General features: G+C 44.9%; 1 protein-coding gene across 33 annotated transcripts in view; it reads right to left on the reverse strand.

Moving 5' to 3' along the window:
* The window catches only part of NRXN1 (neurexin 1), a 961,778-nt gene that overhangs the window by 136,295 nt on the left and 799,367 nt on the right, over nucleotides 1-26,116 (reverse strand). For all 33 annotated transcript variants that reach the window (XM_088666850.1, XM_088666849.1, XM_088666847.1 and 30 more), the window contains one exon: nucleotides 6,590-6,761. In XM_088666850.1, coding sequence (XP_088522976.1) covers nucleotides 6,590-6,761 — 172 coding nt within the window. The remainder of the gene's footprint in view (nucleotides 1-6,589; nucleotides 6,762-26,116) is intronic.

The raw sequence follows: 26,116 nt of genomic DNA on the forward strand, positions 1-26,116 counted from the left end.
TGAATCTTACTAGAGGAACATCTGCAAGGCATAATTTGGTTTTAAGATATGTTGGTGAGAGGCGGTTTGATGTAGGCGTTAAAGCACTGCACTAGGACCTGCACTAGGACTAATAATAATAATAATAATAATACCCTGCCCATCTGGCTGGGTTTCCCCAGCCACTCTGGCAGGCCTCCAGAAAAATATAAAAACATAATAAAACATAAAAAAATTCCTGCTACAGGGCTGCCTTCAGATGTCTTCTAACTGTCAGATAGTTGTTTATTTCCTTGACATCTGATGGGAGGGTGTTCCATAAGATTCCACCTAAACATTAGGAAGAACTTCCTGACAGTAAGAGCTGTTCGGCAGTGGAATTTGCTACCAAGGAGTGTGGTGGAGTCTCCTTCTTTGGAGGTCTTTAAGCAGAGGCTTGACAGGCATATGTCAAGAATGCTTTGATGGTGTTTCCTGCTCGGCAGGGGGTTGGACTGGATGGCCCTTGTGGTATCTTCCAACTCTACGATTCTATGATTCATAGGCAGGGTGCCACTGCCAAGAAGGCCCTCTGCCTGGTTCCCTGTAATTTCACTTCTCTCAGTGAGGGAACTGCAAGAAAACCCTCCTCCAAGTATACTGTGCCGAGGCCGTTTAGAGCTTGTGTTGGCACTGACCTCGGAAATGTATTGGGAGCCAGTGAATATCCTTTAGGTCCCAGTGGCTACTCCCAGTCACCAGTCTAGCTGCTGCATTCTGGATTAGTTGTAGTTTCCAGGTCACCTTCAAAGGTAGCCCCACAGAGAGCGCATTGCAGTAGTCCAAGCAAGAGATAACCAGAGCATGCACCACTCTGGTGAGACAGTCTGCGGGCAGGTAGGATCTCAGCCTGTGTAACAGATGGAGCTGGTAGACAGCTGCCCTGACCACAGAATTGACCTGTGCCTCCATGGACAGCTGTGAGTCTTAAATGACTCCTAGGCTGCACACCTGGTCCTTCAGGGGCACAGTTACCCCATTCAGGACCAGGGAGTCCCCCACACCCGCCCGCCCCCTGTCCCCCCAAAAAACAGTACTTCTGTCTTGTCAGGATTCAACCCCAATCTGTTAACCGCCATTCATCCTCCAACCGCCTCCAGACCCTCACACAGGACATCCCACACCTTCACTGGTTCCGATTTAAAGGAGAGGTAGGGACCAAAAAGACAACAAAACAAAACACTTTTATATACTCAGAAAAAGCAAACATACAAATTTTGAGTGAGGAAAGCATCTTATAAAGCAATGCACATGTCTCAAAAGAGAAAATAATTCTACAGGAATTGGAAAAAGGGAAGAGGAAGCCCTTAGTTGGGTACGGGAACTCCTGCCCTCAATATTTTTCATCCTTCCCCACTCCCCTCATATTTTCTATTCACAACAAACTTCAAAGAGGTATTTTCACTCTAAGGGAGCAATGGCGATTTTCAACATCCCTTCAACTAGAGATAATTCTAGAGACAAGAGATTATTATTCCATTGTGCCCTTTCAGTTGCATCCCAAGAGTTCAACAGTTCTGGATTCCCTGCAGCTACGGTGTTCTTTGATAGCAGAAATGTGGCTTAGGAGCAAGGAGTTTAATGGAAAGTGAGTTAGAGCTAGTCCGCTATAGTCAGTCCATGGAAGAAAGGCAGCAGACTGTGGAGAGTCATAGGTGAAAAGGTCTGGGGAGGGAGCAGGGGAAGGTCAACAGCAGGCTAGAATCATAGTAGATGATGCTCTATCATGTTCACTGCTATTTAAAGGTGCACGCTGTAAATCTGGGGTACCCTGCAGAAGTTGCTAGACTGTGACTCCCGTGGCTAATGGTCAGAGATGATCGGACTTGTAGTCCAGCAAAATCTGGGGGGGGGGCAACGCATCGGGCACCCCCACTGTAAACAGTGGAATGCAGGTCAGTGGCTATGGGCATAGCATACGCACACACCCCATAAAGGGAAGTGAGATAGGGAATGCAGAATTTGAGAGAGAGAAGATTAGAAATGCTCTTCAAGAACATTCAGTTATCTAAAACACAAACAACCCCCCTCCAATGAAGATGGTGTTAAATCGAGACAGGGATGGGTGGGAGAAAGCAAAGAACTGGCTCCTGTTGTTCCGCCATGAACAAAGGCAACATGATGGTACTGATAAAAGCTCAAAGAAAATTAAATACCAAGAACGATTGGGCTGAGCCAAGCAATAACACACACAGGGGGATTCTGAGTTATGGCTGAAATTGTGGCTTTAATTAAGCCCAGTTGTAGCTGCATTGGGGATTGTTAAAAATCAACACAAAGGCTGCTAACATTTGTTTAGCAGTCTATGGAAAGTTTCCAGGTATTCCTCTTAAAAAGATATGAGCCAGAATTGAGCCATCACTGCAATTGCCACCAGCACAGGTATTGTGGCAAATCCAGGGGGCCGCACACTGCTCGCATGGTCAATAATTGCATGCATACTGTATGCACACAACCCAAATTCCAATGTATCTTCTGGGAACAGTATCTGTCAGTCTAAGGATGCTTCGTCACAGAGTGTTCTAGCCCCAAATGCTAGACACCTTAGAAGATCCAGGCTGCAAATTGTGGAGCAATCAAAGTAGAGTTTGCAACTTTGAGGCCTGCTGTCCAGATCCATGCCCATCACCAGCACTAAAGGTTGCAAGGGTTACCTGGATGCCAGAGGTAAGTGGATGCCCTGAGGGAGTGGGTGGTCTCTGAAGAAAGCAGTGGTCAGTCCCTTGCTAATGAAAACAAGCCTAGATCCTTCTGAATATATAACAACCACACAGTCTCTAATCTTCCCTATTAGGAAAAATATTAGAGAGGAAGGTCACCTCTCAATTCCAGGTAATTTTGAAGGAAACCAATTATTTATGATCTTTCCATTCCATGCCACCCTAGTTTTTGGACAGAAACAGCCTCGGTTATGTGGATACATGAAGGAATGGACAATGGAAGTTCAACCGTATTGGTCTTGCTGGACTTCTCAGTGGCTATTGTTCTTGTTGAGCTTGGTATCCTTCTGGAATGACCAGAGAGGGCTGGTCTTAGTAAGTCTTTTTTTTTTTTAAAAAAATATTTTTATTAATTTTCCAATTAAAACCAATTATATCACATTCAATATTTCAAATTATACACATATATATATCAATCAGACCGAATGTTATGCCAAATCATCTAAAGAATTTTTTATTTGGGTTCCCATGCTTCAAGAAATTGGGAATTCCTCGCAACTGTCCACTGCCGTCTTTTTTCTAAAGTTCAAATCGTCCTTCAAGTTCATAATAATCCAGATCTTCCCCTTACAGTCACATAGATGTTTTCCACTTTCACGATTGTTTCCCAGCTGCTGATATAAATATCAAACAAAGTCTCACAGATGTTCTTTCTCCTGTGTGAGTTAATCAGTCCAGCCTCCCCATAAATCTTCTTAATGGAGCTCCTGTTGCGTTGAAGCAATTCGAAGTAGCGCCATCTTAAAAAGCTCAAATCACTTTCGCTTTCCTCTCATGGCCATGAAAATTTACGATCATTATAGAATTTACAGCTTTTCCAGGCAGGAGACCCAAACATCAAACCATAGACTCTTGGTAAATTAATGGATCTCCTTGCCCTATAGCTGAACTTAGCTTCAGGTCGCTGCTCCAATTTAAAGTGCGTCACAGCTCATAAATCCTCCGAACGCATTCAGAACTCCTTCCGTCCGACTAGGGGGGGGCTTTTCTCATCGGCAACTCCACATCTTTAAAAAAATATGCTCAGTAACAACAGTTATAAGGTTCAACTCACACAGTCTTTTGCTTCTCTTTCACTCCAAACAAGCCAGGACATCGCGTCCGGGAAGGTACGAGGCAACAATATGAAGAAAAAAAATAAAATAAAAACTCACTCCCCTTATCGCTCCGTCCCCATCAATCCTTCTTCCAGATGCAGTACAATCTTTGACTCCTCTCACTCGGCAGCATAAATTTCTCAGCAGTAAACAGCGCTTCTTTCCCTCCTTCTGAAGTATGTCCATAGATTTAAGCCTAATTATCTTCTTTAACCATGGAAATCCCCGCCATGCAGATTAGCGTCCGGGAGTCCTGGCCCTTGTAAGTGCTCAGCCCAAGCTCCCCCCACTCCAAAAACAGTCGGAGTGGGTCTGGGGGCATCGCGGGCCAGCGGCCCCTCTCCGTAACCCCCGGAGAGGGTAGGGGGTTGCCATTTACTCCCCTAGCAACCGCCAAATTCCTTACAAAGGTCAGAGAGATGGAAAACAGGTCCGCCATTCCTGCAGGCGGAAACCGGAACCTCCGGTCTTAGTAAGTCTTGATGTTTCGGTGCCCCCAGTCCTTTCTGGATGGCTAATTCCAGAAGGTAGTGTTGAATGAGTTCTGTTCGTCTCCATGGTCTTTGGTGCATGAATGCTGCAGGGTTCCATTTTGTCTTCTGTGCTTTAAAATATCTATATGAAAATGCTGGAAGAAATCCATTTTCCACCATCAAATCCCAGGGAGGCTCTGGAACCTTTGAACTGGTGTCTGGAGATAGTATTGGGATGGATGAAGGTGGAACAGCTGGATTTTAATCCAGACAAGGCGGTGAGGGTGAACAAGCAAGAACTTGATTCAGACACAACGGCGGTATTGTGGGTTGAGAAGTTGGTAATTGTGGGTGGAGTTATGATGCCTGGTCTGGATGCGCTGCACTCCCCTTGAAGAACTATGTGTGTAGCTTGCAGGGGCTCCTGCACCTGTCACTATCTTGGTATAGCTGCTGTGGAATTAACCAGAGTGATTGACCCTGACTAGAGATACCCATGTCCTAGTTATCTCCAAGCTGCCCAAGGAAACTCTTCCAAATGGATTACACCTGGTCTTTCAGTGCTTTCCTTGATGTGAGTTTGGTTATATGATTCTCAGCTGCTTTAGAATTCAGTTGGACTTACTAAACCAAGATGCTGCTTCATGATCATTTATATTACTTGGTGTGTCGATGAGATTTATGTGTGCTTCTGTCACTTTGTGAGGGCATAACCCTGAAAGGTGGCCTATAACCCTGTTAGGTAAATAAAGGTGCAGCGGATTGCAAAACTCAGCTTTAAACTGCTGCTTAGCAATGTGCTTACAGGTTGGCCTGGTCAAGTCAACAGAAGCACTCAGTTCTTCATCTGCAAAATGGGAACAACATTAAGCTCCCTCTCAAGGGTTGACAGACAAGATGACAATTGCAAAGCATTTTGGAGTACAGAAAATTGTGATTGGTTAAATAATAATAGCCATAACTGGACTACAGGAATTATACAGCAATGGAGTGGCATGTCAACAAACCACAATGCCTATCTACTTGAGAGACCTCTGGCTTATCCTCTACCTTTCTTACCAGGGATCAGAGAATCCAATCCGTTTCACTTTGTGATTGTTGGAATGTCAACTTCATTATAGATCCTGATTGTCCAAGGGAGACAAATGGTTCCAGTGTCCTCTGGATTAATGTCCTTAGAATAATGCACACCCAGTTGGGCGGAGCTGCAGCAATAGCATCCCAGCAGAGATATCACTGATGGAGGAGAGAGCTGAGGTGACAGCAAGATTGGGGCTGTGCAAAGGCACTTGCAGGAGCACTGGATTGACTCCACTCACACAGCTCTGACCTCACAATCACCTCACCGCTCCTGCCCCCATTAAGCAGCAGAGCCACCATTGCCAGGAAGCTATTGCCGGCGGTTCTGCCCCACAGGGCAGGCTGCTCCTGGTGCAGAACTCTGAAAGCGAACCACAGGATATGAAAACCATCTTTAAAATATATGATGCCTAGCTTTAGTGGTCTTACACAACCTCCCAAGACTATTTGCATACCTAGGGCAATTTTCCATAGCAGGTATAATCAAGGGTCTGTCAACTGTTCACCTAGTGAGAATCAAAGTTCCATATCTTTGCGAACAATCTTTGGTAGGTTGGGCTGGCTTTGATGAGACCGCTGCAGGATAAATGGTTAGTGGGCCACAGCTATTGTGTTTAAACGAATGCTCTTAAAATCAATTCCATTCTTCTTTCAAGGCACCGCTTCTTGGCTTCTGTGCTCCCTTTAATACAAGTTGTTATTGCCCAATCTCTGCAAGCTATGGAAGGTTGGTTATAAAATAAGCACAGGCAATGCTTTCCTTAATAAACTTGTTCTGAACACCCACTTGCGGATTATTTATTTAATTTGATGTAGTGTGATGCTTTTGCCAAAGCCTTCCCCCACCATCTGAATATACGAGTATAGTAATAATTAAAGGTTTTGGTTTGTTATTTATTTATTTATTTAAAAAAAAAACACTTTGGTTTCTCAAAGCGTTGATTGACATCTACATGACTTCAGTTTCACTCATGTGTCAAATGTAGTTCAAAGACAGTCTGTACATTTATTTTCTTTGCTTCACCTAGGAATTGTCATTATCACAGTCTACAAAACATTAACTTTTCTTTCCATGGCAGAAAAAGAACACATCTGGAAGAAGCCAAGATCCCATGTACCTACACAAGCAAATCCACCACATAACCGTTTGTCCTTCCCCCCTCCCTGCCAGAAATCCAACTGTCAGAATTTACATCCTTACCTGCTGGGTAGCGTTCTATAACTGGCCAGTTGTCCACCTGTAATGTGGCATTGCCACCACTTCTTGTGAAACGTACTACGTGATATTTCCCATCATTAATGATTGCGTTGACCTCTTCAATTGCGATATCATCTGTTCCAACATTAAATTTAACTCCAACTTTTCCTTGGTGCTGTAAACAAAAGCAAACGACAGAAACAACATGGTTAATCAGAAGCCCATTAAAACACACACACACACACACACACACACACACACACACTTTTAGGTGCAGTATCACGCATATAAAACATCCTGAAGACATCTTTTAACTTATTCAGGACAAAATGTGGCGGTAAGAATCCTCTGGACCAGGAATGAACAATTTGTGATTGGGAATGGAGAAAACTTGTTTCTATACAAACAAGGAATTCCATGTTTCCAGTCATATCCCTTTGCTACCTACCCTGGCTCATTCAACTTTATTGTCTTAGAAACTATGAACCAAGGATAACCACCATAAGGTTTACACAAACAGAGACCCTGTGCACAAGTCAACATCTCTTGACCTGGCCTCAAGGTTATTCACTTCTTTTCATCCATTTCAACCACTGATTCACCCCCTTGACAACACAGGGCAAACAGAGGCAGGGGTGAGTTTCCTGGTTCTTATGCCTAGGATAAATGACTCTGTAAGCAGTCTGTGCAGTTTTATAAAACAGGAAGACATTGAAAAGCAAAACATAGTCTAAGGTGCTTCTTGGGGTATTGGGGCTCAGAAGGTCAGAACTCTGAATAGTCCCTCGCTCCAAAACTTGAAGCTAGTTGAAATTCATTGGGAAACTAAAATCGCTCTGCTAAGGATACCGAAAGCCAGATCTTAGTGGATTGGAAAAGTCACACAGGACCAGATCAAATAGCACCTGTCCCTGCACCAACCCATAAACATGATAGGATGAAACATGTGTATTGCCCCTCTTCCCCTCCTTCCTGATTCTCTTGCCCACCCTTCAGTGTCTTTGGATGTCCAGTAGCATTCAAACAGGGCTTCCTTATGAAAAATCTGGTGCAAGTGGGATCATTGCACATGAGAGATATTCTAGGGGGGGAAATTCAGGGACTGACCATGAAATCAAGTCCTATTCAAAAGTTACGCCCCAGCAAGAATACTGGAGATGGCCTGGGTGTGCCAGAAGGCATAGAAAAGAGGGGTGGCACTCTCTCACTCTATGGCAGCCGTCCTCATCATGGTTCCTTCCGTATGCTTTGGACTACAACCTCCATCATCCTTGACCCTTGACTCCACTGGCTGGAGTTGATGGGACTTGTAGTGAAAAACATCTGGCGGGCACCAGGGTGAGAAAGTTGCTTGATATAACACTCGTGAGATAGGTTACTTGCAGTCTGACCAATGGATCTTTAGCGAGAAGAGGAACCACTGTAAGAGTCAGCCATGAAAGGACAAAATTCTTTCATCTCTAATTAAAGCAACAACACAGAGCTGTAGTGGTATCACTGGAAATAGCTGATTTATCTACGAACAACATTGCCCCTTCTTCGAGACAAGTATCCACTCCAAATGCTATTATCCATTTTAATTATTATTGAAAAAGCATCCGTAGCGTGGCATTTATAGCTTAATGAAGTATCTTGCCATGTTCATTTAAAAATACTGACTAAAGCAATTATTGATCTCTGTTTCCACAGAAGACAGGCGAAATGCTTCATTTCTGAATAATGACTCTTAGAAAACTAAAATGAGAAAGAAGCAACATCGCAGAGCGTGTGTTAGGGGAAAAAAAGAAAGGAAGAAAAGGAAGAGGTTACTGCTGGAGCCTGACTAAATAAATGAGACGGCGGCACCTAATTCTAGAAATGTGTTGTGGCTGCCATTGAAATGTCCTCAGGTTCAAGAACAGATAGAAAAATTATTCATTTTAGCAAAAAAGAAAAATTCCTTATTCTACAACCTCTTGATCTTTTCTCTCTTTCTCACTGCAAAACCATTTTTCATCTCTAATGTAAGATCACATAGCTCTAATGCCCACACAGCTACCTAGATGTTTCTCTGCACAGACCTCAATGTGGAACAGTCTCAATGTGGAACAGTCTTCCCCAGAAATAAGGTGAATACATTTTTCTGACAAATGCTGAAAATGTTTCAGTTCACCATGACTTTTGCTTGAAATTGTGTGTTTTTTTAAAGTTAATGAACACACCAAGGCTTACTTCTGAGTAGACAGGCATAGGATCACCTTATTTGAGTTACTTCTTGTTCATATTCAATTCCAAAACCAAACTGCTTGAGAACGTGAATTCTTCCCGACATTTCTTAAAAGTTAACCGACAAATTGTGCAATTCACATGTTTTAATCACCCACTTACTCTGCTATTCATATTCAACAGAAAATGTACAAAATGCTAAATTGCTCTTGTGATGTAGCAATCACCCCTTTCACAAAATTATTAAACATACAAGAACTTTTCTAAAGGCACGTGACTCTAAAACACATGTACTTTACTCGAAGTTTTCCCTTCTGAAATCAAATGCTTTGACATAAAAAAACACATACACCAAAACAAAAACCTAGCTGATTTTTTTATGATGGTCGATAATCATGGTATTCACACACACACACAGCAATGCTTTCCCTACTTGCCTTCATTTGAGTCCTATGTAAAAATTTACAAATAGAGGGAAAAGAAGCAAAACACCTTTTAAATAAAATTGAGCAGGTGCATGCAAATGATTTTAACCAGACACATGTCAGAGCCTTATGTGGGGGGGAATAAGAAGAAGAAGAAAAAGAAGGAGGAGCAGGAGGAGGAGGAGGAGGAGGAGGAGGAGGAGGAGGCAAACAGAACAGAAAAATTGAAAATAAATCGAAGGGTGCATGAAAATAATTTTGGTCTGAAAAATAATCGACGTTTCTCTGTTTTACATGTAATTCCTCAATTCTTTGGATAACTTTATAATGACCCTCATGGTGAGTGAATACGGACTGTAGAGGGATTCCTTGACCTAGACAACTGCCTGCAAAGGTGGAGAGAAGATTTATATCTTCTTTCCAATAATAAGCACACAATGAGATTTTACAAGTTGCAATCCTACAACAACTGGAGGAAACCACATTGGCTCCCCTTGCACGAAGGCACCCATTCTTTCTGTATCCTGCCTGCATGAGTAGACATGCTTGGCCTTCTGAGCTCAAAACTGGTGGCTAATCAGTAGGCTTTCTTGCTGTTTTTTTAGAAGAACACACACATTTCTCCAGTCAAGGACTGTACCATGAAGAGATAGAAAGTCTGCAAGCACAATAACAGAGCATCTGCCCTGATTGCAAAAAGTCTCAGGTTCAATCCCTTGATATCCAGGAGTCACCAGTGGGATGGCCTTCCTCGCCTGCTTTCCGAGTGGGGAGCATCTCTACTGGTTCCTGAGATTGGTGAGCTTGGCATGGTGCAGGCAGAGCAACAGAAACATCAGATTGTGGACTGCTGCATTCACACAGTGCTGAGCTTCCCACACCTCTCCTATTCACCAACCTTCAGCAAGTCTTGGGGTTTAGGAAGACGGGTGAGCGATGCCACCTTACCTGAGCTGACCCACCATCCACTACCGCTGGTATTTTCAGACAGGGCTGGGAAAGACTCCCTCCTGAAACCCTGGAGAGCTACTTCCAGTCAATGTAGATCCCACTGAACTAGATTAACCAATGGTCTGACTCAATATAAGGCTGCTTCCCGTACACCTGAGCTGGTCTAAAAGCACAGAACTTTACAAATGATGTCCCTATTTCCATTGGAGAAATGTTGGAGGGTATGAAAACGGCGAGTTCTGGGCCAGGTGAAAAAGTCATTAAAACTAGTACACGACCATAGATGAATGGCAAATGAAGATGATGGACTTTATGGAATTTGCCAAACTGACTGGGAGACTCCGTGATCAGGAGGAAGAGACGGTGGAAGAAGATTGGAAGAAATTTAAATTATATTTGAAAAAAAATATTGCAATATTTAATATATTATATTCCTTAGGGAAGTTGTTATAGGCTTTTGGCATGAATGGTAAGATGTAGGTGAATTTTAGGTTGTTTTAAGGTAAAAATTTGAAGATGGATTAAATTTTGAAAATTGCCAAAGGTGATTAGAATTGAAATTCAGATGGTGGGGACCGGGGCAAGTCATGTAATGATGTTTAGAAAAAGTTACAAATTGTAAGAATTACATATATGCTAATTTTCCGATTTTTTTCTTTTTATAAAATGAATGAAAATTATTTTTTTAAAAAACTAGTACAAATTAGAAGAACAGAATGCAACATAACATTCTGAAACTGTGCAAAAAGCACTGGGTGCCAGAGATCTAGCACTTTGGGTTCGTCATTTTCCCATTTGACTTTTAGTCATTGGGTTAGATCCCCAAAAAGGTGCCCATATACTCATGGAAGACCCTTTCATGAGCAAGAGGATACCCTGGGCTCCATCTCATTGGGTTGATGGCCTCCTGCCTCTTAAATTGTCTCGTTTTTACACGTTTAGTTTATGCTGGACGATTTGTGCTTCTGCTGGCTTTTGAGTACCTTTATGAAGCAAGTGTTTTAGATGGCTTTAATTTCTACCAAAGTGGTGACGCCTTGATGCACATTTTGTAAGCCACTTTGTGGCTTTAAAAGTGGGATATAACCCCGTTAAATAATAAATGAATACACGTTAGGAAATTTCCTCCCCTCGATAAATTTTCATGGTGTATTAAAAAGGAAAAACTAATTAATTCTAATCCTAACGGTGGGTGGAGCAGGGTAAAACAGATTGATAAAACATGTACTAAAAATGCTGTTTCTGCTTCTTAACCCTGACAAGCCTCAAAAGAATAATAAAGTACAGTCATAAAATATGGTGCTTAAGCTTCCGTTAACTGTTACTTTTCTCCCTAAGGTTATCTGATTTCTCTGCCAAATTACAAAGTACAATGTAGAAGGCATTTTCCCGTGAAGCATAAAAAAACAACCCAGGTTAGATTGAGGTGTCACTATCAGCTGCTGTTTACAGAACAAGGCATACATATCCCAGAATTAATCGGAGGAAGGTTAGAGCTGAACAAAATCTCACATCAGACAAATAATAATATTTTTATTTATTTATACCTCCAAGGAAGGAGAGTCCACAACCTCCCGTGGGAGACTGTTTCACAGTTGAATAGCTCTCAGTCAATGCAACCCAACTTCTTCTTTTTTTTAAAAAAAAACCCCATAAGTTTTGACCCTGATTCCAATAGGAGGTAGATTGCAAGCAACTTCAGTTTTTACCTAAAAGAGTAAACACACAGTCTTGCCCTCAAAGGCAGGGCTACCAACAGTCCATTACAGATCCACCTAGTGCCTTCTACATTTTTTCGAGTTTTCCTCTTCATCCTACGGGTTCTGTCCTTTCTCACCCTCTCCCGTTCCCCCCAACCCCTGTTCCATTAATGCATCAATATTTTTTTAAAAAAAGGTAAAGTTGAAACAAGCCTGAAAGCAGAAAAGATAAAGAACAAAAAAAATTGAAAAATAAATAAATAAGAATCTTCATGCTCTTTCCTCTAACTTCTGAGAGAATATAGTTACTCACATCTAATCTTCTCATTAAATTTATCCCTGTGCTGAAGACTCATTTGTTACTTAAGCTCCATTTGGGGGTCAGAAAATTGGCCCGAAGAGCAATTTAAGTCATGCACAAGCTTTATGTCATCATTATGACCTAGGTAAGATGCGAGGAATCTGTTGGGAAAGAACATCCATTTTCCTGCAATGTTCTTTTTTTAAAAAATAGCTGAGACTAAGATTAATTCTTTTAAAAAGAAACCTAATGAAATTATGTTGGGGAGGCTTCCCCAGGCCATTTCCCCCCTGTCAAATATTATTTCCTCCCAGTAAGTGCTAGTAACGAGGCCCTGAGCCCCACCATATTTTGAGTTAACGGGATAAATAAGACCACAACTTTATTGGTTACAGATGTGAGCGGTTTGGCTTAGGCATTGGGTGAAACCAGATTTTATCTTGACTCCTGCACACCCGCAGGAAGTCTCTTAAGGGTCAACCACTGATAGGGGGGAGCCCTATGATATACATCAATTAAGAGCACCCCCAGGGTCCCCGATGGGTTTGTGGCATCGCCCTAGCCCACGCCCAGGCTTTGGACAGGATCCACACACTCCGGATCCCTTTAACAAGGATCCCTTTAATGAGGAGGAGGGGCAGCCAGAGTCAACAACCTCCCTTCCCGTGATCCAGGCTTACCCAATGCCTAACCTTACAAAGTTGTGGCGATTTGCTACAAGGCAGGCGGAAACCAAATGGCTGGTCCCAATTTGCCAAGTGGAAAAATTCCTACCTGGCCCCAACAATAAGGCGATCGACATTCGTTCGCAGCAAGGCCGATGTCAAGGAACGCATAAAAAGAGGGCGGGTGGGCTGGGTGATCCGACGATGAGGCAAAAAGGAGGTCACCCCCCCCCCCAGCCGTGCCACAGTTTAAACGGCAGCAGCCACCCCCCTGGCTAACCTGATTGGTCAGCTGGGGGGGGCGTGGCACGGCTGGGAGTCCCGATGATGTGGGCGCCATCCCTCCGTCCACTGCCGGGTCATAGGGAGGTCCTGAAAGCCTGCCCACAACTCTGCCCTGCTGGGGAAGGGGAGCGGTCCTGCTGGGAAGATAGCATAGTGTATCCACTCATTCAATGAGCTGCTTCTGCTAATATTATGGCTTCCGGTGCCTAAGATAAGAACTATGATAAGCTCTAAGACTACGACCCAGCATTTGTATTGCAAATCAAGTTGTAATCCGAGTGTTCGGTTTTGCGCCTAAACACCCCGTGATCCACCTTTTTTAAAAAATAAAAATAAAAAAACAACCCCAACCACAAGATGGTAGAAGCAGCTTCATCAGAACAAACCTATTCCCTGCAGCAGTACCGTAGCTTTTTAAACAAAAAAACAAAACCATTCTCCGAAACAATAAAAATTGCACCGTCAGTCAGACATGAATGAGCATGTGCAAATTTGCCTGGAAAGTGCTTTTTCTCAAGGAAGAGCTCATATAAACCAACCTCGTAATGCTTACAACCTTTGTCCACTTTCACAGAAAGCAATAATACTGAAACTCCCAATGGGGTGTGTGTGGAGAATCAAGTTAAAAATCTTTCAACCCTGTTGGTTTGCGTTCTGGAAATGTGGTTCCTGGAGATGCGACAGATGCAAACGAAGGCTAAGTAATTTTAGCTGTGCTGCCTCTTGGCTTCAGAAGGCCTTCCTGAATGGACCCACCTCGTTCTTGCTACTGCTGGAACTAGAGGTGCTGGAGGGATCCATTTTATGGGATGCACACTTCCCAAACTGATGTGCAAAAAAGGGAATCTGGTATTCCCTTAGTTTTCACGTTTCTCTGATTTATTTATTTATTTGCAATGCAGCTCTCAACTCAAAACCAGCAATGAAATGTGTTTTAAAGTGTGTATTTTTTGAGGGGGGGGGGGGAAATACATTCAGTGCACAATCTGAACACCTTTAAACAAGGTGTTTTCAATGCCCTGTCAGGCGCTTGACAGCAGGGCAGATGCACTCCTCTGTTCTTCTCTCAGGTCTGAGTATAGGCCAAGGGGACAGGGAAGCCCTTTCCAATGCTCCCCGGACATGCCCACTTCAGGTGAACAAGCAGTAACAGCAAGGAGGAGGAGGAGCAGAAGAAGGTTGGCAAAGTGCCACCTGCCAGTGCATGGGCTTTTAGTAAAGGTCCAGTCGTGACCGACTCCGGGGTTGCGGTGCTCATCTCGCATTATTGGCCGAGGGAGCCAGCGTACAGCTTCCAGGTCATGTGGCCAGCATGACAAAGCCGCTTCTGGCGAACCAGAGCAGCACACGGAAACGGCGTTTACCTTCCCGCTTGGAGCGGTACCTATTTATCTACTTGCACTTTGACGTGCTTTCGAACTGCTAGGTTGGGAGGAGCTGGGACCAAGCAACGGAAGCTCACCCCGTTGCGGGGATTCGAACCGCCGACCTTCTGATCAGCAAGCCCTAGGCTCAGTGGTTTAACCCACAGCGCCACCTGGGTCCCTATGGGCTTTAGTAGGTGACCCCAAATGGCAACCGCTGGCACCAACCCTGAATTTACACCTCTGGATACAACATATGGATGTGCACCTCTGGATGCAACCTTCTTATGATGGACAGGAGAGGAGTCCTGCTTTTGTTGTTGTTTAGTCGTTTAGTCGCGTCCGACTCTTCGTGACCCCATGGACCATAGCACGCCAGGCACTCCTGTCTTGCACTGCCTCCCGCAGTTTGGTCAAACTCATGTTCGTAGCTTCAAGAACACTGTCCAACCATCTTGTCCTCTGTCGTCCCCTTCTCCTAGTGCCCTCAATCTTTCCCAACATCAGGGTCTTTTCCAAGGATTCTTCTCTTCTCATGAGGTGGCCAAAGTATTGGAGCCTCAGCTTCACGATCCGTCCTTCCAGGGAGCACTCAGGGCTGATTTCCTTAAGAATGGATAGGTTTGATCTTCTTGCAGTCCATGGGACTCTCAAGAGTCTCCTCCAGCACCATAATTCAAAAGCATCAATTCTTCGGCGATCAGCCTTCTTTATGGTCCAACTCTCACTTCCATACATCACTACTGGGAAAACCATAGCTTTAACTATACGGACCTTTGTCGGCAAGGTGATGTCTCTGCTTTTTAAGATGCTGTCTAGGTTTGTCATTGCTTTTCTCCCAAGAAGCAGGCGTCTTTTAATTTCGTGACTGCTGTCACCATCTGCAGTGATCAAGGAGCCCAAGAAAGTAAAATCTCTCACTGCCTCCATTTCTTCCCCTTCTATTTGCCAGGAGGTGATGGGACCAGTGGCCATGATCTTGGTTTTTTTGATGTTGAGCTTCAGACCATATTTTGCGCTCTCCTCTTTCACCCTCGTTAAAAGGTTCTTTAATTCCTCCTCGCTTTCTGCCATCAAGGTTGTGTCATCTGCATATCTGAGGTTGTTGATATTTCTTCCAGCAATCTTAATTCCGGCTTGGGATTCATCTAGTCCAGCCTTTTGCATGATGAATTCTGCATATAAGTTAAATAAGCAGGGAGACAATATACAACCTTGTCATACTCCTTTCCCAATTTTGAACCAATCAGTTGTTCCATATCCAGTTCTAACTGTAGCTTCTTGTCCCACATAGAGATTTCTCAGGAGACAGATGAGGTGATCAGGCACTCCCATTTCTTTAAGAACTTGCCATAGTTTGCTGTGGTCGACACAGTCAAAGGCTTTTGCATAGTCAATGAAGCAGAAGTAGACGTTTTTCTGGAACTCTCTAGCTTTCTCCATAATCCAGCGCATGTTTGCTATTTGGTCTCTGGTTCCTCTGCCCTTTCGAAATCCAGCTTGCACTTCTGGGAGTTCTCGGTCCACATACTGCCTAAGCCTGCCTTGTAGAATTTTAAGCATAACCTTGCTAGCGTGTGAAATGAGTGCAATTGTGCGGTAGTTGCAGCATTCTTTGGCACTGCCCTTCTTTGGAATTGGGATGTAGACTGATCTTCTCCAATCCTCTGGCCATTGCTGAGTTTTCCAAACTTGCTGGCATATTGGGTGTAGCACCTTAACAGCATCATCTTTTAAAATTTTAAACAGTTCAGCTGGAATATCATCACTTCCACTGGCCTTGTTATTAGCAATGCTTTCTAAGGCCCATTTGACTTCACTCTCCAAGATGTCTGGCTCAAGGTCAGCAACCAAGGAGTCCTGCTAGACCCGACCAAAGACCAGCTAGTTCAGCAGCCTTCGTCTGGGAAGCAACTGCTCAAGCAGTTACAAAGAAGTAGCAAATTAACATGGATTCTGGTGCAGTTTAAGTGAAGAGTGGTCTCTTTAATTCAGGATGTGCCACACAGTAAAAGCACAATGAAACGAGGAGCACTAAAACCACGCAGGCATATTTAGAAGGCTTTGGACGTGGAGACATAAATATTGGCGACAAGATAAATACTGGCTCCATTGTTAAAAGTATTCAAGCCAGTATATATTTTACAAACATTGCCGTGTGTGATTACATTTCCTGTAATGGGATCTCTGCCCCTGGAAAATAGATGAAATGTATGAAATTTCCCTCCAGTTATCTTTTATGATTCTGAATTACCATAGCTGGCAACTGCGAGCTGTAACAACCCTCACTGTAACACCCCTTTCGCTCTCATTTCGTGAAGGAACTGTTCGGAAGGTTCAGGTGTAGAGTCTCATCTCATGAAAGCAGAGAGAGAGAGAGAGAGAGAGAGAGAGAGAGAGAGAGAGAGAGAGAGAGAGAGCGCTGCATATGTCTGTTATCTAAATATTACTCTACTAGTCAGCAAGTCATGAAATCTGAGACAAAATGGGCAGCCTGATGGGAGTCTTCAGGGCTTCAGGTTGAAACAGTTCCACCACCCCGAAGTCTAAACATGGGGGCAACATAAGAAGCAAGGCTCAGAAACAGTCCAGGATCCAAACACAAAGGGACCCAGAGACCAGCTAGACCAGGGGTAGGCAACCTAAGGCCCGTGGGCTGGATGCGGCCCAATTGCCTTCTCAATGCGGCCCACAGATGGTCCGGGAATCAGCATGTTTTTACATTAGTAGAATGTGTGCTTTTATTTAAAATGCACCCCTGGGTTATTTGTGGGGCATAGGAATTCGTTCATCCCCCCCCCCTAAAATATAGTCCGCCCCCCCCAAAGTCTGAGGGACGGTGGACCGGCCCACGGCTGAAAAAGGTTGCTGACCCCTGAGCTAGACAAACACAGCTACATACCAGGGAGTTAGTAGAAAGCTGCCGATAGACCTCCATGCCGAGAACGGAAGGCTTTTAAACCAGAGCATTCAGAGCCAGTCCTGCAGCCATCTGGGTTGCCTCAGAAGGGTGGCTGACTCATGAGAATCTCTGTTTTAACGGGTTTCGTTTAAGTTTGCATCTTAATTGTGGATGTTTGTTTTAATGTTTGTTTATTTTAATGCTGTTGTGTGTTGTTTTTTTTACACTTGCAAACTTCTTAGATAGAAGCCACCTTGGCAATTCAGCGGGATTTGCATATTTACTGCCATCATCCCCTTCACCTTTCCTTCCCAAAGGAGTCCAGAGGAGGAAACAACAGGCAACAAAACAATGGCTAGAGTGTTGGACTGGTTTGAGTCCCCGCTCAGCCATGAAGCTCACTGGGTGACCTTGGGCCAGTCACAATCTCTTAGCCTAACCTACCTCACAAGGTTGTTGTGAGGAAGAAACGGGGAGCAGGAGAACCATGGACAGCACCTTGAGATCCTTGGAAGATAATGGTGGCATATAAATGCAATAAAATAAATAAAACAAATTTAAAGAGCTTTTTTTAAAAAAAAATTAAAAACAAAATCCAATATGGATGCAGACTGGGAAAGCTCTCAACTTAAAGGACTTAATAAAAACTAACCACCTTAATTTGGTCATTTTAAATGTTCAGTTTTCACGTGACACATTGCATTCTTCTGAACCTGAAGACCCTGGAAATCTAATTAGCAGGCAGTTTTGCTCCCCTTCATTCATCCTGACAAAATCACAGACATGTTGTGGCAAACCTGTTTAAAGAATACATCCATAAACACCTGGATATAATCACACATCAATACTTGTCTGCACTGCAGATCAATACAAGGGACCCTTCCTTCTCTTTGTGAACATCTCGTTTTTATTTATTTCTTGTTATTTTAGCAACCAAAGGAAGAACGTTGAAAAGTTGAGCTCTTAGGGTAACCCTCAGGTTGTACAACTTTACATTAGCCACCTCGTGTTAAATCAATATTGCAATATAAAATAATAATAGTCAACAGTGGGGAATTTGCTGCCTTCCAGCTAGGCATCGTTGTTATTCCCATTGAAAGCTGCCTTGAATACATTATAGAAAGACAGGGTATAAATTTGGATGATACATTAAAAGGAGTATGTGTAAGTCACGCTGGGAACCTGTTGCAGGGTGCAGTATATATCCATCAAATAAATAACAGCAGTTCCTCTCTTGGATGGTGCAGGAAAAAATATATATAATATAATACATTTCCTGCCAACACCGTGCTTCTTGTAACTTCTGTAGCCAACAAAACTGATCCAAGATGACCCTGAAAAGGCACAGAAACAACCACCCCATTTAGTTGATGGGATCAAGGGCCCAAGCTCAGTGTCTGCTTTGCATATAGAGGGTTCCAGATTCGTAGAGTTGGGATCCCGAGGGTCATCTAGTCCAACCCCCTGCATTGCATGAATCTCAACTAAAGTATCCATGACAAGTGACCATCCAACCTCTGCTTAAAACCTCCCATGGCGGAGAGTCCACCACCTTCCGAGGAAGTCCATTCCTTGGTGATTACCATCAGAAAGGTTTTCTTCTTCTTGATGTATAGTCAGAATCTCCTTTCTTGTAATGTATTGGTTTGGGTCCTACCCTCTGGAGCAGCAGGAAAAAAGCTTGCTCCATCTTCCATGTGGCAGCCCCTTAGATATTTGATGGAGACTCCTCTTATAAACATACCCCACTCCTTCAATCTTTCCTCTTCTTGGTCTTCCTTCCTCTAGACACCTTCCAGCTTGTCAATGTATTTCTGAAATGGTGGTGCCCAGAACTGGGTTCCAGGAGGAGGTAGACCAAGGTTCAATTCCTGGCAACTCTGTGTTGGGAATGCTCCCCAAAGAACCACTGCCAATCGGTGTAGACAATACAGAGGTAGAGGAAGCAATATGGCAGCTTCCTGTGTTTCTACCAACACTTTCCAAGCTGCGGGAGGCAGTGAAAGACAGGAATGTCTGGCGTGCTCTGGTCCATGGGGGTCATGAAGAGTCAGACACGACTAAACGGCTAAACAACAACACTTTAAAAGTGCACATTATACCATTCCCCTGCTGTTCCCAAGCAGGATTGCCTTTCTTAGAGACAAACTCAAAGCACACTCAACAGGAGCAGCTTTATTAAAATATAGTAGACTGGAATCCCTGAGAGCCAGTGTGGTGTAGTAGTTAAGAGTGGTAGACTCGTAATCTGGGGAACCGGGTTCGCGTCCCTGCTCCTCCACATGCAGCTGCTGGGTGACCTTGGGCTAGTCACACTTCTTTGAAGTCTCTCAGCCCCACTCACCTCACAGAGTGTTTGTTGTGGGAGAGGAAGGGAAAGGAGAATGTTAGCCGCTTTTGAGACTCCTTCGGGTAGTGATAAAGTGGGATATCAAATCCAAACTCTTCTTCTCTTCTTGCTTCTCCACCTCAAGGCCGACACTGGCTTCCTCCTCCCCTTCATCTCTACAGGAAGTCCCCCTTTTACCGGTAAATATCCCCCCTTGATGCAGGAACGAACTATATAAAGTAGAGTCTAGACAGTTCCTGCTTTCATTAATCCTCCCTTCCCATGGTGTCATCACCTGGCTGCATGGCAGGGCCAGACTTGGTAGCTAATCAAATGGCAAAACGAGATAAATCTGATTTTTGTTGCAAAAATGGGGGTGGGTGGGGTTGTGGAGCACCTGGCTTTACAATGATGCCCGGTTGGTGGGCTGCATTCAGATTCATGGGTCAAACGTTTTTACAGGCCTGAGCTAAAGGAATCCTTTTGATACATCACATTCGCAGTCAGAAGCGATAACCTCCCTACTGAAGAGCCCAGACTTAAACTTTGTAAATGGGATTAAATGGACTTAAATGTAAGCCCTTGAATTTAACAGGTTTGTGGCTTGGTCTTAATACCCTAATTATCATCTTCTGCTTCTGCAGATACTTACAGAGATCCTTATTCCACTCAATTCGAGGTTTTAGATATTAGAAGCCTGAAAGATGTGCATCTGTCCCTCAATTAGGCTGCCTGAGTGAAATCTAAAACCAGATGCTTCAGCCAGGGTTCGTTTTAGTCAACTTCTGTGCCACTGTGTCCTGCTCAGCATTTTTTGTGAGACAGCTAATTTTATTTATTCCGAGATTCCAGAAGGAAAACAATCAGGGGCAGAAGTCCGGAAATTAACATGGCCAAGACAATGCAAGACAACTTCAGCAGAGTTATCTGAGGTTCAAATGAGCATCTCCTCTGCCCAAATCCCTTACCTAGCATGGATTGCACTTTGCTTTCAGCAAACCAATTGGGCAAAGGCCCCCACCAAGGGCCTAGGTCAGGGGTTCCCAACAAAATTTTCTCGAGCACCCCTCATCGAGCCGCTATTGTGACAAGGACCCCCATTAATTCCTAATCCTAAAATTAAAAAGTGGTTTTATTTATTTTTCAGTTGTTTTCCTCTTTTCTTTATCCTTCTTGGGGGGGGGGGGCGTTGGTGTGGTGGTGGCTGTGGTGGCGGCGGTGTGATGGCCGTCTGGGGGTCGGGGGGTTTCCCTCTGGAGGGGGGGAGGTTTCTACCCTTTCAACTGGGTTGAGGGTGGTGGTGGGGCCCTCTCTTCCCTGTCGTCCCCTCTTCTTTTCTCCTCCTCTGGGGGTGGTTGTATTTGCGGCGGTAGCAGTGCCAGCGCCAGCAGGTTCGGTGCGGCCTTTGTTCTTCGGGTCCCCACGAGGCTCCCCGTGTGGCACGCAGGAGCTGCGGGATTGGGGGCCTTCGCTTGGGGGGGCTCCTTCCCCCTCTTGGGCAGCTAGGGGTGATGGTGACTGCAGTCGCGAGGCAGGCCCCCCAGGATCGTTGCGTGGTGGGAGGTCTCGGGCCACGGAGCTCCGCTCGGCCGTCGGCCGGGCGCCCTTGGCTTCGGCCCGGCGGGCCTGCGGGGGGCCTCAGCGGCTCCTCGCTTGCTCTGCCGGACGTTTCCGACGCCCACGCGGTCGCCGCGAGGTCCGCGGCCTGGAAGGCGGTTTCGGGCCTCTAGGCCCAGGGGTTCCGCCGAGTCTCCGGCCGGGCGCACTCAGCCTCGGTCCGGTGGGGTCGCCAGGGGGCCTTCAGCGGCTCCCCAGTTGATCCACCGGGCTCACTTGGCGCCCGCGCACCGGCGGCGGCAGTTCCGGCGGGCCAGAGGCTTGGCATCTAATAGCATCTTGAGGACCCCTCTGGCATAGCTCGCGGACCCCTGGGGGTCCCCGGACCACCTGTTGGGAACCACTGGCCTAGGTCATGATAACAAGAAAGTTTTCATTTGTTAAAGACAACTGCAACGGTTTTTTATAATATAGGGAGGTAGCTAATCCAGGGATGGAAACCTGTGGCTCTGCAGACATTCTTAGACTCCGACTCTCATCAGCTATAGACATCGAGGCCAACAGAACAACAACAACAACACGAGGGCTATACACTTCCCATCCTTGATCTAATTCTGAGCACTATTCTTCAGAGTCTTCAGCCCCGACACCTCTCAGGCTCTTCAGCCTCATGCTTTTCATCTACTATCCCTTGTTTTGTAAGGCCAATTCACAATAATCTCTTCATGCAGGAAGAGCGAAACTACCCCTTTAGTCAATAATTATTGCTACGTCAGGGTAATGGCTCAGCTTTGTTGTTGTTGTTTAGTCGTTTAGGCGTGTCTGACTCTTCGTGACCCCATGGACCATAGCACGCCAGGCACTCCTGTCTTCCACTGCCTCCCGTAGTTTGGTCAAACTCATGTTCGTAGCTTCGAGAACACTGTCCAACCATCTTGTCCTCTGTCGTCCCCTTCTCCTAGTGCCCTCAATCTTTCCCAACATCAGGGTCTTTTCCAAGGATTCTTCTCTTCTCATGAGGTGGCCAAAGTATTGGAGCCTCAGCTTCACGATCTGTCCTTCCAGGGAGCACTCAGGGCTGATTTCCTTAAGAATGGATAGGTTTGATCTTCTAGCAGTCCATGGGACTCTCAAGAGTCTCCTCCAGCACCATAATTCAAAAGCATCAACTCTTCGGCGATCAGCCTTCTTTATGGTCCAGCTCAGCTTTACTGGCAGACAATGGCTCAGCTTTACTGGCAGACAATGTAATGGGTGGGCTTCCCTTCATTGCTTTCTCCTCTTCCCATTCTTTCCAGGAATATTCTGGCTGTCTTCTAACGCAGATAGTGCTTGCCTCTCTTCTCCCTGCTAAAGAGCTGGTGTTTTGTGTGTAAATCTGCTCTCTAAGTTCCAGCCTTGGCTTCACAGCTGAACCCTCCAGGCATGACTCACCAGTCAGAGATTTTCCAGGGTCCCTGTTCCAAATACTCCAGAGTTTAGGTTCCAGGTAGCAGGGGAGGGAGGGACCAGCAGAGTGTCTCCCTGAAGCTCCCTTGTTTCTGCTGCTTGCCTCAGACAGCAAGACCAGAAGGCTTCTTTAGCACCTGGCAGACTCCAAGATGTGAATGGGTGGGTTTTGGGGGGACTTACATAATCTGGTTTCAGGTTTTAGAATCTGGAGAGGGTTCTCCTTTTCACCCGTTAGCTAAACCCTTAAAAATTTAGTCAGCCTGAGGCCTTGGTGTTTGACTCCAGGGCACATTTCCCCAAAAACCTTCCAAAAAGGTTCCAACTCTTCCTCAGCTGCCAGCTTTGTTTCTAACACTCACAAGTAGGGCTGTTCCAAGGGAGATTTTGGGATTTTGCTTGCTCTCACATCCCACCCTCCCTTAACATCTCACAGGACCAAAACAAGCTGTTTGACAATTTCACTGTGCAGTAAGCTGAGATATGTGGAACAATCTCATCACCATTACAATAGCAGATTCAGGCTCCCTTTGATCACACAATACAGCAGAGGATGTCAATGGGGCGGGGGGGGGGGGGGGATATATGACTCCAAATAAACACATGAAGTGCCTCAAGTGATCAAACAACAGTAGTTGTCTGGAGGTGGGGAGAAAAGGCAGCCACTACCACTTTCTTCTCATAGGACCATAGTATTGTAGAGTTGAAAGGGACCCCGAGGGACCCCGAGGGTCATCTAGTGCAACCCCCCTGCAATGCAGGAATCACGACTAAAGCATCCACAACAATTAGCCATCCATCCTCTGCTTAAAAACCTCCAAAGAAGGAGAGTCCACCACCTTCCAAGGGAGTCCATTCCACTGTTGAACAGTTCTTACCGTCAAAGTTTTTCTTAATGTTTAGTTGGAATCTCCATTCTTGTATCCTGAAGTCATTGGTTTGGGTCCTTCTCTCTGGAGAAAACAAGCTTGTTCCATCTTCCATGTGACAGCCCTTTGGATATTGGAATATGGCTAACACATCTCTTCTCAGTCTCCTCTTCTCTATGTTAAACATACCCCACTCTCTCAACTGATCCTCATAAGGCTTGGTTTCCAGACCCTTGGTCCTCTACATATGTTAAAGCTTGACAGTATCCTTCTTATGCATTTCCTGCTACATCCACAACACTTTAATGCAGTGCTTTTTTCTGGGGGGACGCAGTGGTATGCATACCCCTATACATTTTGTGAATCTAAGTTTGGCCTCATTGAGAGACAGTATTGCAATATGAGTAGGAAAATGAGAGTACCCCTAAACATTTTTTTAAGGAAAAAAGCACTGCTTCAATGTCATTGGGTTGTATGATCAAGCATCAAGTATTGTTATGTGTTTGAAGTATTTAGCTTCAAACAAATAAGTGAAACAGACAACAAAACAAGCCAGCATTGCCACAAAGGAACTGGTAGACCAAAGCGTGAGCCCTTGAAAAGAAAGATCTATTTTGAGGTCCTTTGCCCTGATGTAGAATCATAGAATCATAGAGTTGGAAGAGACCACAAGGGCCATCCAGTCCAAGCAGGAAACACCATCAAAGCATTTTTGGCATATGCCTGTCAAGCCTCTGCTTAAAGATCTCCAAAGAAGGAGACTCCACCACACTCCTTGGTAGCAAATTCCACTGCCGAACAGCTCTTACTGTCAGGAAGTTCTTCCTAATGTTTAGGTGGAATCTTCTTTCTTGAAGTTTGAATCCATTGCTCCGTGTTCGCTTGTAGCAGGGGGTCATCTTATGTGCCCTTATAGCAGAACTTGTGGCCCTACAGATGTTGGATTACAACTGCCATCACCCCTGGCCATTGACCATGCTGATTGGGTCTGATGAGAGCAAGGAGTTAATGACATCTCGAGGGCCACAGGTCCCCCACCCCTGCCTTAGAGGGACCATATGACAACACAGTTGGGCCTATTTGTCATCGAGATGCTAAACCTTTGCCTGGGTTCTACCACTTCAAAGAACAGGTACAGGCTTTTGTGGCGGAAAGCTCTTCCATACAAACGCACACACACAAACCAGAGTGGCAAATCCCCTGACACAAAAATATGGCAAATCAGGAGCAGGGCCCTTCGCTTGAATATGCTGATTTTCTATGGGCAGAGTTTGTTTGTTTCATCCTAGAGAATTAAGGCACATGAGGCCACCACTTTGTCAAAGCTAAGCAGGTCTTGGTCTGGTCAATGCCTGGATGAGTGATCCATCAACTGGGAGCCTCATGCACAGCCCCATTCTCTGATGAGATAAAGGTAGGATATAAATTTAGAAAACTAAATCTCTCTCACACACACACACACACACACACACACACACACACACACACACACAGCGAGCGAGAGAGAGAGAGAAGTATATTTTGTCTTGTGAGGCCCCAATCCACTTTCCGCAGTGGTACAGCCCAGACCTTGCTTTCCCACTTCACGTCAGAAGCAGTCCCTTTTTTTACTCACATAATGAAATATGCCAAGTTTGGGCTTGTCTCTGTTGCTCTTGGACTGCGCCACTGCTATCAGGGAGAGAAAGGAAGCTATTCCCTATTAAACACCTCCCTTGCTTATTGTTCTGCTTGTAATCCAGCCGTTGCTGAAGCCGAGTGTCACACAGATAATGAGCTTGTTCTGCTAGGCAGGAGTGTGAAAAATTGAGGGCAAGAGTCCACAATGCATATCACACTAATATGACAGGAAAAAGCAACTCTACCAACAGCATGATTTCCCGTTCTTCCAACTGACAGGGCTTTTCTCCCCCAAGAACCCAAACAGAAATCATGCAGTGTGTGTGTGTGTGTGTGTGTGTGTGTGTGTGTGTGTGTGTGTGTGTGAACAATCAAATCCTACAACACAATATAGTTTTCCCACTTTACAGCAGAAGTGAGAAGATGAAAAACTCCACTTCCATTCTCAAAATAGGGGGGGAAATCACATTAAAAGCCTTATGGTTGTTGGGAAGAATTGGGGGGAAGTTAGTGGAGGAGAAGGATGGTAGTTCCATTCTAAAAGCTTGTCTTCTAAATTGTGTGGGAGATTCAGGATGGGAGATAGTTTTGAACCTTCATCTTTCTGTTAAAATGTTAACACATCACAGTTAGTGCTATTCTATGCAAGGGACATGATATGTCAAGGGCCAGAAGGAAGAACATAAGAAGAGTCTGCTGGATCGACTCAATGGCCCACCTAATCCAGTATCCTGCTCTCATAGCCGCCAACGAGAAACCCACAAGCAAGATCCGAGCACAAGAGCACTCCCCACTCATGCATTCAGAAGCATTATTGCCTCCAACCATGGATACAGAGCATAGGTTACTGCATAGGTTCCAATGGTCTTTGTTCTAAAATCATCTGGCGGGTCTCCTTCCCTGAATTC

Source organism: Zootoca vivipara, chromosome 3 (assembly GCF_965207765.1).
Source record: "Zootoca vivipara chromosome 3, rZooViv2.hap1.1, whole genome shotgun sequence".
Taxonomy (NCBI): domain Eukaryota; kingdom Metazoa; phylum Chordata; class Lepidosauria; order Squamata; family Lacertidae; genus Zootoca; species Zootoca vivipara.